Source organism: Gallinula chloropus, assembly GCF_964237585.1.
Source record: "Gallinula chloropus genome assembly, chromosome: Z".
Taxonomy (NCBI): domain Eukaryota; kingdom Metazoa; phylum Chordata; class Aves; order Gruiformes; family Rallidae; genus Gallinula; species Gallinula chloropus.
This window is the reverse complement of record NC_140089.1, coordinates 54,161,032-54,172,820: the sequence shown is the minus strand read 5'-3', so window position 1 is coordinate 54,172,820 and position 11,789 is coordinate 54,161,032. Positions and strand designations below refer to the sequence as shown.

The 11,789-nt window shown below is 39.2% G+C and overlaps 1 protein-coding gene across 1 annotated transcript in view; it reads right to left on the bottom strand.

Annotated features, from left to right (window-relative positions):
• The window catches only part of ZNF462 (zinc finger protein 462), a gene marked incomplete at its 5' end in the record, with an annotated part of 50,762 nt that overhangs the window by 23,359 nt on the left and 15,614 nt on the right, over positions 1 to 11,789 (bottom strand). The window contains one exon of the mRNA XM_084278120.1: positions 9,649 to 9,840. Within this exon, the coding sequence (XP_084134246.1) occupies positions 9,649 to 9,840 (192 nt within the window). The remainder of the gene's footprint in view (positions 1 to 9,648; positions 9,841 to 11,789) is intronic.

The following is an 11,789-nucleotide window of genomic DNA, read 5'->3' as shown; positions in this document are numbered from 1 at the left end:
CCATTGCTTCAACCTTTTAGGGTCAACAGAACTAGACATCTAATGCAAATATTCGCATGCCTGCACTATAAGGGATAAGGATGGAGGGAGAAACACTGTTAAGAAAAAACAACTGTTTGAGTGGACTAGAATGAGCTTATTGACTTTGTAAACTATTCATAACTGAATGGCTCAAATGATCAGAAGGGGCATTGCACAGGAAATAAAAATGAAGACACCACACTTTCCTGGTAAATCCACACAGAAACATCAGCCAAAGTCAAAAGAGATCAGCATGTGTGTGACAAATGAAGGGGAAAGGGTTCTTTGTCTCCTGAGAGAAGGAAAAGGACAAAGAGAATGTATAACTAATAAAAAGTGCCGAAAAATTTAGTAAAAATGTAGGCCTAGGACATTATGGATCTGTGAGACTAAAAGGACAATGTCTGGAATGCTATTTAATTTTCTCTGAATTCATTCACATACAGAGAAGATTTCTGTGAAGATTGGAAGAGAAATTCGAAGGATTTAAGCAGCAGACAAATGGTGTCCTATGGATAAAAACATATTTATGAAACCAAATCAAGATGCAACACTATACTAAAAAATACCAACACACATAGAATGTATGGCCAAAAGCATGGAGGATTAAACTAACAATAATTTTAAAAGGTGTAAGATAAGGCTAAGAGTGGAACTGATGAGATTTAGGAACATAATCCCTTCTGAAATTGAATGAGACTCAAAATTACCAGCTCACTGAGTGGTAGGATAGCATATAATCATGAATTGCAACAGCTTGAAAAGTGGGAAGGTGGCAAAGCAGGGCGTCATACCAAGATTGTCAAGACTACACACATTTGTTCACTTTATGCCATGCTGCACTGACCTGGAAGGAAGACTATGTGGGAGGGTGAAATGTTCTGGCAATAAATTAAGCTGAGGAGAGGAGAACATAGAAGAGACTAAGATTCAGAGGGATGCAACAAAACATTCATAAAGTGTCTTAGGAATCCACACAGTACAAGAAGATTTTATTAACGGCATATTTAAAAACAGAATATGAATTTACTCTTCTGACTGAATTCTATCTACTAAAGAACCTTTGCACTCCTAGGATGTTGTGATTGAGATGCAGCAGAAACAAACTTTGTGTCCTTATTTGCACACTCCACAAGACAAAAGAGTAATCACAGTCCTGTAATAAAATTTCCATTTAAAGGATTTACACACACACACACACACACACAAAAGAACCCCAACTCATCCATCAATAAATCAAAACCCAAAAACCTTGTTGGAGGAATTTATTTCATCATTATCTGTAAATGCCACTTTCTGAACATTTTTGGACCAGCTTTTTTCAGAAAGATATTACATATATGTCTAAGCCTCAGAGGAGGGCAACCAGAAAGATACTTGAACTATGCAATCTTATTTATTCAAAACTGTATCTGTCCTTCTCATAACTTTGAATTCCCTATCCCTAAATGGAACCAAAAAGGGATATATGCTCTCCAGCTTCTTTTGTTAACATCAGAATCTTTTCAAAGGGATAAAAAATTTAATCTATGAAGAAGAAAAAATAATCTTTTTTTTCACCTAAATTCCTTTACAGAGACACTCATACATCTGCCTGCTGAAGAATCTTGGAGTTTCATTGTTGAGATCAAGGAGAGATTGGCTATAATACTATGTATAAGATAATGCAAAGGAAAGTGGTAGGAATTCTGTAAGGCTTAGAAAAGCGTAACATAATTCAAGAAGTTATACCATATTATTTCCATCAGAAAAGAAGGATCAGTCCACGAGCTTCCCACACCCTCCTGTTTTTGACTATCCAACACTTCCAGGAATTCCTGTAAGCATCAGCTTTCAAGACTGACACAGCATTGTCACAAAAACTGCCTGAATCATTATCTGGCTCTGCTTGTGCTGTGATTTGGAAGGATCAGTTTTAGCAGTCAGGGAACACTTCCTCACAGATGTTTAATTTCTAGTTATCTCTTCTTTTCATCTGTCCTCCCAACAAAATTTATTTCCTAGCTTCAACTCAATTTAACTTTCCTGCAGTTCTTTAGGTGACTTAGCCACTTAGTCACATTTAGTCTGCACACAACCCTCTGAGCACAAACTAGGCTCTGTGGGTGGCTGTTGCACCACTTGTTGTAACTTTTGCAACATCAACACCAAGACGCTACTACTCTGGTTGCTTTGCCCATTGCTGTTTTTTGCTTATGACACAGAGTTTATGTATGGGCAGTGTTTCATGCTTCCCTTCCTCTGGCATTCATGTTATTTCACCTGTTTATCAACTGCCTTCTGTTTAAAGAAGGCTAAGTATCAGCCACTGGCTTATATTGGGTCAACAGTTCAAACTGTTGGTCATGTTTCAACCCTATATTCTTATGATCTGTTATTCAATCAATAAGTTTCCATTGTCTAAATCCAGCATGGCACTCAAAATCAAAACTTCTGCTACATGTCAAACACTGGGATCTCAATGTGCTTACCTGTTTCCATAAAATTCTAAATTTCTAGCTATTCCTTATTCCATTGAGCTAAACTCAAACTGCATAAATGGAAGTGTACTTACAGAGGAGAGGAACACAATACAAATCTGGAAATTGCTCTAGCAAGATTCTGATAAAACCAATCCCCCAAAAGGACTTGCTGGTAACAGCTACCAAGTAATTTTTTTTTCCACCATTAACCAAACAATTCTCATGCTGTTATGCTCCATGACTTCCTTCACAATTTTAAGGGCAATTCATCAGATATTCTGCAGAATTACTCACATTTCCTTCTCTTTTGATCAGCTTCTTTTGGTACTTTCATTAGTACAAACACATGCCACAAACACACATGCTGTTGTTACCTAAATGCTCACTTACCTCTAAGCTTGAAAGGAAGAGGGGAAATAAATCCAGCTTTATCAAGTGCCACATTTTTGCATTGAGCTTTAATGCTGGCCCTAAACTATAGTGACAATATATGGGTACCGAGGATCCATTCCAATCATACCAGTCAGCAACTTGTAATTTGTTCTGGAAACATCCAGCATACACCTTGGCATTATTGTTACTGGCAACAGAAGGGCCTCATCTCTATCACTAGGTCTGAGTGATCTCAGATCTCTTCAGGCTATATTTTCAAACATTGGTACCAAAGTGTAATAACAATATCCCTTAAAGAATAAATAAAACCAGCTACTTCAGCATCAAACTTTGGGCCATCAACTATGACGATGACATATGTCCATTTCAACAGATAAAATGAGCAAAGAGGTTCTACCTCTCCATCAAGCACCAAATCCCTCTAGCAGGTTTTAGATCAATAGAAAGTAACTGGAGTCTCAGAGGACAGGGACAACATCAGCTAGCTCACACAAGAAGGCTACTAACATCTAGGAATGATAGCCTGCAGAAATGCTCTCTTGCACAGCATTGGTCAAATCACACCACGTATCCGTTCACAGCAATAGCATCCTTCTCACTCTGTACGGAGTGATCACAAATTCCAGGGACAGCAGCAGTACATGACAGCTAAGACAGCATTGCGTATTACTTCGTTCCTTATCCTGAACATAAAAATCAGAGCCAAAAGAAAGCAAAAACCTCAGGAAAAAAAACTAACAGGAGTTTAGATATGCTTCTTTCTTTCCCCCATGGGTGCAATAAGGTCATTTCTGTCTGCCCGGAAGGAATGCAGAAGATGTTTCTTCCTTCGTTTATTATTTGATCCACCCAAACAACTTGTTCTGTCTTTTCTCTACCCTAGGCAAGCCTTTCAATATCACATCAATCCCATCACAGCAGGCCAGCCAAATCCATACAAAGACTGGCAGAAACCTTCTCCCAGCTGCATGAGTTCCTGTCTCCATCCTGTTGAATCTCAATTTTGTTTTTACCCATTCAGTTCAAGCACAAAAAGCTCAGGACCAGAAAAAAGCACAATGAACAGCAAGTTGACACCCCCCTGAGCACAGCCAATGACAGAATAAACATCTCCCTCTGTTTCATGAGCCACAAAACTGTTCTCAACACGCTGTAGGAAAAGCCCAAAAGCCAAACAGCTATACACCAGTGGAAGAGAGCTGCAGAGAACAAGGTCATTCCCAATGCCCTAGGTCCTTGAAACAGAGAGGAATTTGTTCAGTAAACTTGGAGGCGAACAAGCCCTGCACTTGTTCTACCAGTCCCTGCCAATCGCATGCAGGAGAAAAGTTCCCATCTGATCCAACATCTGATAATTAGTTTAATGCTGACCACAGGACATAAGACACACCAAGTGCCGGAGAGTTTTAACAAGCACTGTCAGGCAGTGTGGCCACGGGCAGCACCTCTGGCAAGTAAAGACAGGCACAGCCCATGGGGTTAGAGAAAGAAGGTACACATCTGGGATAAAAAAAGCAGCCTGTAAGGAAGAAGAGCTAATGTGATACTTCAGAGTGAGAAGATGCATCACTCCTCAGGGCACAAGAGCAGGCACAACAAATAGACACTTCTTTGCAACCTGACTGTAACTACAAAACCACAAATATCTTCTGTTCTGCAGTAAGCAGATCACTTTCATGCCTCTTAACATGGATGCTGTCCTTCCAACTCACCTTGCAATTAAAGCAACTCAGTATTGAATCTTTGCCTGAATTTGTCCTGTAGTCACTACTGTCTGGTTGCTTCCACTGTCAAACAGTCAAATAAAAGGGTCTCAAACTTCAGAAGACTGGGGTCCAAACCCATCCCACCCCCAACAAACCCACCCCAAACCAAATACAAATACGAGGTTATTCTGCTCCAATGCAAGATTTCCAGGCTGTAGTGCTCCTGTACAGCCGCAGACATAAAAAACTAAGACACAGTAGCAACAATGAGAGAGAAACACCACCTAAGGTGATGAGTGAGGGTCTTAGGAACTTTCTGCCCTGATCAAAAGTTAGAAAAATATCCCTTATCAAGATCAACAGGATTTTTGGATAAAGAGGTCAGCCACAAACAATGGCATGGAATTAAAAAATATAAATAAATATATCAGGGGTGGTACGTTTGAGCACATGGAAAGCTTGCTTCTCTTCTGGAAGGTGGAAGGAAGATGGAGCCATGTGTGCTTCTAGGGCTGAGTGGACAGTCCTGCCTCACTGGCATCATCTGAGAGAATTTTGTTGAAATGGCTCCTTGCTTCCCACTGCTTTCCTCTCATTCTGGTAGTACATGAAACTGCTTTAGCAAACCTGCTAAAAGCCCTTCCACCCCTCAGGATTTAATCTGTCAAGTGGCACAGAAGACACATATCCTGATTATGCATTTTCCACTTTGAAAAAGTGGACAGCAATGGGAAGGGATTTGCAGTTCTTAAACAACAGTCTCAGAAACAGGAGTTACTCAAGCAGTTTTGTACCCAACCTAGCTCTGGCAAAGCAGGGAGATGTATTTATACTTCAGTCTCTAGATGAGGCAAAGTTCTTTTCCACTGGCAAAGACTAAAGTTCAGAAAAAGCTGGAACAGGGCACTGGGTGTTTCACATAGCAATTTTCAACGCATTTCCTGCTGTAAGTAATTAAATTTAATGAAGATGTTGACATACCATGTACTGGAAAAACTAAAAAAATCTGACCCTGCATGTGTTTTGTGATGTGTGCTGGTATTAATGGTAGATCCTGTTTGGTTTGCACAGTGAAAAGCACGATTATTCAGCTTCAAGGGAACACAAAGAGCGTGCTGCTTTCTACATTTCAAGAATTGGTTACCACTAAAATAGATGATCTTGTATAATAGCAGCATGACTGAGAAGACTTTAGAAGCCACATCTAGATCTGTCTAGTTTATCATTTGCACTTTACTGTTTTATGTTGACAATTTAACATTCTTAATCAGTAAAACTAAAACCCTATTATTTTGAATTACTGCACATAGTCACGATACAAACAAATTTATGATGATCCAAATCTACCAGCCATGTGAATACTAAGTAGTAGGTATTTTGCTCTACAATGCAGTTAGGACACAAAATAAAATGGTGGGGGGGGAGGGGAGAGGAGGGGGGAAGAGCAGTAGTATTAGCCAGGACAATTTAGGGCAAGTATTTTAAATGACCTCAAGCTTTTGCTGAGTGTGAAGACATAACCCAAACCCATCAATCAATCTATTGAGTTATTCTGCTTTATGGGCTTTAGGACAATAGGTCACACTCATGTATTTCTCCAGGTTATAAGAGGAAGGCAGTCCACCAAGTCCACAGCTGCCATGTCCTGTCAGCGTCAGCTGCCATGTGCTTGCTCCTTAGCTTAAGATCTCTTCACAGATAACACCTGTTCCTATTCTTGTTCAGTCACAAAATTTTTGTGTCTCAGCCTTGCTTCCAATTCTTCCTTACTGAAGGAGTCTAGTCTTCTAATGTTATGCCTTGACAATGCAGATTGTGGGATTCCCTAGCCCTGCATTCAGGTGGACAGGGAACAGAGCTGACCCTGCACAGTGCAACACTTGAAACCTTTAACTATGACACATACTGCCCCCGTAAGATGACAGTATTATCAATAAATCCATACAACCCTTCTGGGACGAGATTAGCATGAATAGAAGTTCTGATTCTCACAAAGACTGTTAAAGAACACGGAAACAGATGTTGTTCAGGGATTCACCCAATTCTCCTAGCAGTCTATATTATTTCAATGCATGCTTAATTTTTATTGTGTAAATTCTCTAAAGTCACATTTCAGTGTAAAGAGACGTAGGATACTAAAAGAAGTATCTTCCAATGATGTCTCTGTATGAGAGGTTTCTCTGTTGACTCACTGAGACTGACACAACCATCTTCTTATACTACTTCCCTGAGAGGCATCCAAGCACTAAACTGGTTTTTTTTGCCTTCTGAAGATGATGCAGTTTTCAGGGATGGGCCTACCTAAAACATTCAACAACTACTCCGTTCATTATCAAGCACCCAAAACATCTCCAAGATACAAAACTGAACAATTCAGATACACTTGCTGTTACCTAGACAGAACTAAAAGACATAAGTCACAGAAATTTAAATATATTTGTATCTTTTAATGCGTAGATCAATCTAAAATAACAAAATAAATAGTTTAAGAAAGACCCCTCATGAAACTATTTCTACAGGAAAGAAAAAGCATCGGCAAGTTCCTTTGGACTGTTGTCCCAGAACAGTTCTGTTCAGACACACACTCTGCTACTACAATTCAGTACCCCTTTCCCCTTCTCCATTTTAACAGAGTTTAACAATTGGCAAGCTAAGTTCTGCTTGCCTCTCAAATCCTCCCCAAGTCACCCAGAACTATTTCCTATGTCAGCCACAATATTAATCCACAGACAAGAGCAGACTCTTTCTCCAACTAATTCAGTTACACCAGTCTGCTGTATACCTACCAACCTACAAAATAAATTTGCAGCAATTGAGGCAAGCTTTGGTCTACCTTTCACACTACCCTTATTTCAATTTTGCATCCCTAGTAAATTAACTTGATCACAGCCCGCATTGCAGATTATTTATACACATTAACATTGGCAAAATCCAACTACTCTACAACACGTGAGCCCCACATAATATTGTCTCCAGCTGGACACCTGTCACCCAGACCTGCATTTGCCATTACTGGGACGAGTCTTTTCTCTAGTCCTACATACCACATGAAGCTTGCAGGCCTAGACCATAGAGACATTGATTTATTTCCTTCTAAAAAAGAAAAATAAGTATGTTGTAAGAGCAGCCACTATTTACTTCATCTGCAGCCAACTTCCTAATGTAAAAAAAAAAAAAAAAAATGCCCATAACAGGTTATTCCTTCCTCAAGCAATGCTGAAAATGTTAACCCAATTATTATAACACCTGCACTCATCTGCCTAGCCCCCAGTGGGTGGCTACTATTATTGTCAAAGTGACTTAACCATTAACCCTGTTTAAAGATGATCAAGCTAATTGGGATAAATTCTGCCTTGGTTTCAGACTGCAATACAGATCCAGGCAATAGAGTCAAACTCATGAATGTTTGTGTTAACAGAGTAATCATTTTATGTATTTTTAGGAAGAGTTCCAAAAGGTTGTACAATTATCTTCTACAGAGATCTGCACTCAAATTTTAATTTCACTAATCATGACTTTGAGCTCCAGGGATAAGCAAAAAAAAGGGGTAAATGAACCACCCCTACCAAATTCAAATACTGTTCCTCTGTATTTCTCAATTCACCAGTGCCATCAAAAGTTTTCTTACATACAGGAGGGACAGCCACTGAATTCTCTACCTGTCAGTCATTAATGCGACTTCAAAAACCAAAAACCAAAACCCAAAACCCATCACAAGATGTACTCTGCTTTTTTTATTAGATTAAGCTAGCAATAGCAAAAATAGAAGTTCCATTATTATTAAGTCTTCATTGCACTGGTCCAGATAACCTTTAACAACAGGTAGCCTGAGAGCAGCTGGTCAAAATCTTTTTGTAAGATTCTGATTCTTACCCCACTGACTTGCTGAAACAAAAAAAATATTCATCTCTTTTTCTTCAATAAACTATTTCTATGTTGATTACTTTTTTCTTTAAATTACTTTCTGCTATTTTCTGAACTTATTTCTTATCTTTCAGTCTTTCTCATTTTATGTTTTTTTCTAGTGAGAAAGGAAAGAAGACAGGAGATCAAAAATGCTGCAAAATTTTTACTGATAGTATTTACCTCCCATATTTAGTTCCCCAGCAACACAAGCAAAACAGCAACAACAAAACCCTCCTAAGAACCTCTCAAATGTCTGGAAAAAGGTAATTTTTTCCATCTTCTAATGCCCCCTCAATCGATCCCAATTTCTTGAACATCTGCAGGTCTGAAACTTCTTATTTATAGTCATCTACATTGCCCTCCCCTGTCAATGCAACTCACCCAGGAATTTATGGTTTTTTCCCCAAAGACCAGCTCTTTTCTCCATTGGCAGAAAGTGATACCCATAACATGCCTCATAAGCTACCACTTAAAAATCCCTAAGGCAGTAACGCTACATAACACCTCTTCTGTGAGTCTGCATTTTCTCTGTTAACAGTGTCTCTTCCTCTGCTGTTTTCCAAGTATCTTCTGCATACTACTCCAGCACAAGGGCATTAACATCTTTCAAAGATAGTACGGAAAAGAAAATGGTTCTCAGATTCTTCTTCCTGCAGATACAGCTTAATATCTGAAGATACTTTTGGTGTCCTCTGTAGCAAGGACAAGAAGAATAATTACTTCTACTATCAATAAAGGTTCATATTTTAAGCTTAACCATGTGGTTTCACTGAAGTGCTCTACTAACAAGATAAAGGGGTGTTATTCAGAAGCACGGGTTGAATTGGATGCTCTTTTCCCCACTTGTTATCAATAGAAGCTCAGCCTTTGAAAATGTTCTACAATTTAAATGTCTAAGAAGTAAAGCCAGCATTGATGTATCCCAAAGTCAACTGGTGACAGGACAAGGTAATGTAGTATGAATTGTTGAGGATCTAAAGCAGGTCACTTCCTACAACACCATGTTTAGTCTTGATTTTGATGCAGCTTATGTTTTTTCTTAGGATCAAATGAAGCTGCTTTTTGGACAAGCTGCCTGCTGTAATTATTTTTTCTTTTGGTAATAAAAATATTAAGTGGCACCTTAGACAATTAAATTCTTGCTCTGAGGCACCTCTTACCATTAGAGTCCTCCACTTCTTCAGCAGGAGTGTGGTTCTTGGAGGTGTGGTGGGCGTGTGAGGCTGCAAGGTTGACAATGCGGGGTCTTGGTAGTGTCAGTGCTTTCCCATGCACTTTCAAGGAGTGCTCTTTCAGCTGGCTGATTGTCATGGTGGAAAATGAGCAGGAGGAACATTTGTAGGCATGTTCACCTGGGTGAGCGAAATACAGGCAAGTCATCAGCTCACAAAATAAACAAAATGGGGCCCCCACACTTCTCTCACTGAACTTGGCAGTAAAATTCCCGTGGACTCTTCAGCGAAAGACTGATCCCAAAGAGAACAACCTATGTGCATCTCCTTGTTGGAGCAGTCTGGAGTCTGAGGATATAGACACCTGATTTGGGGGACCAAAGTATTGCTTTCTGACAGCTGCGGATCCTTGTAAAGTGACCGATGCCAAAAAACAGAGACCAGACTTTTAGCATGCCTGTGTTGCATGGTATGAGAAGAAAACAGACTCTGGGATGAAAATGAAGTCACTTAACTATAGCACTTCCAAATTTCTTTGGGAGCACAGCTACTAGAAAGGGTGAAGTCATCTGTTTCTGCATGCAGCACATCCACTGTCATTATTAATGAAGGACATTACAAAATGCTACCAGAGGGCCCTCCAAAAAAAAAAAAGGGGGGGGGGAGGGAGGTTGAAAAGGGAGGACATGGGACAGGACATTTCCATTTGGGAAAGGTTGCATTTTCCTTATGAAAAACCAGCCATTAGGCACGAATAATCTTCACAGAACTGGTAACCATGTCAAGGTTGGTTTACTACAAGAAGTGAACATGGCAATGCCAAGAACAGTGCATATCTGTAAGGCTGTGTGAAAGTGTGTTATGAAAAAGCACTAAAAGAAGTGGAAGAACAGAAATAATGAACAGTAGTGAATTTAATTTTGAATACGTTCCAAACCAGAGACAGCAAACAAGGGAGACAAATCCTGAGACAAGATTTGTTTTGCATTAAGCATGGAGGCAATTGGAACACAAAGTGAAACTGTCCCAACACAAATAATGTTATCACACAGGTGCCAAAAGTTATTGTTCTGGAAGCACCACTTCCTTGTAAAAGAGTAACACTGGCCACACGAGTTGTACATAAAGTGCCAAAGCTAATATAGGAGTGAAATATTTATGAATAGTAACAGAAGAACAAGAGTTCTGGTAATGAGCAAAGCAGAACATGTTTTCCAACTTTCAACACAATTAGCAAACAAGGTTCTCAAACTTAATTGTTTCCAACACTGGAAATAGGTGAACCAAAAGATGATGTGAAACCACACGCATTGCAGCAAGTCAGAGTAAGCACACCTGAAAAGATTAGCAACCATCCTACATAAAAAAACTCCCGCCCCTCTCCTCCAGAAAAAACATACTAGTCATGGGACAAAATACAACCACTCAAAAGGCCTCTTTTGGTACATTTTAAAAAGAACAGATCACTTCAGAGTCTGAAATGGTGAAACAAGAGTGTGTCCCACATTTTTTTCAAATGGCATTCCTCACCTGATTACTACATCAATTATATATTACCTTCTTAAAAATAGAAAGAAAACACTTTTTATAGCATGTCAGAGTTGCTCAGTGGAACAGGATAATAGAAGGAAAAAAGAAACTCCACAATATGAGATACCGGTGAGATACAGATAAAGACCTTCACAATTTGTTAGTAGAAGAGATTCCTGGATGAAAGTAGGCACCAATGAACTGTTAACTTAAAATCACCACAAGACATTAAAGCAATCAGAGGACCATTATATATTAAGTAGTCTAGACACAACTAATAAATATACCCACTATTCAGGTGGACATCAGCATGAAAGGATGTGTTTGATTGTAGAGGAAAGGCTACAGTTCGGCATAACAGACACCTTCTGCACTTTTTTGCTGCTAGTTTTGCATTGCATAAAACTATTATATTTACAGACATACAAATACATACACCTCAAATTTATGCAGTGGGTCTTAACATCCAACAGGTATTCAACGCATTATGTTCCAGATTACACAGAAACTGAGCAGGATCAATGCTCTGTCTTACAATCATCCATTTGTGCATGCAATGCATCTAGTTTCATGATTAATGAAGCAAGGATAATAGAAAA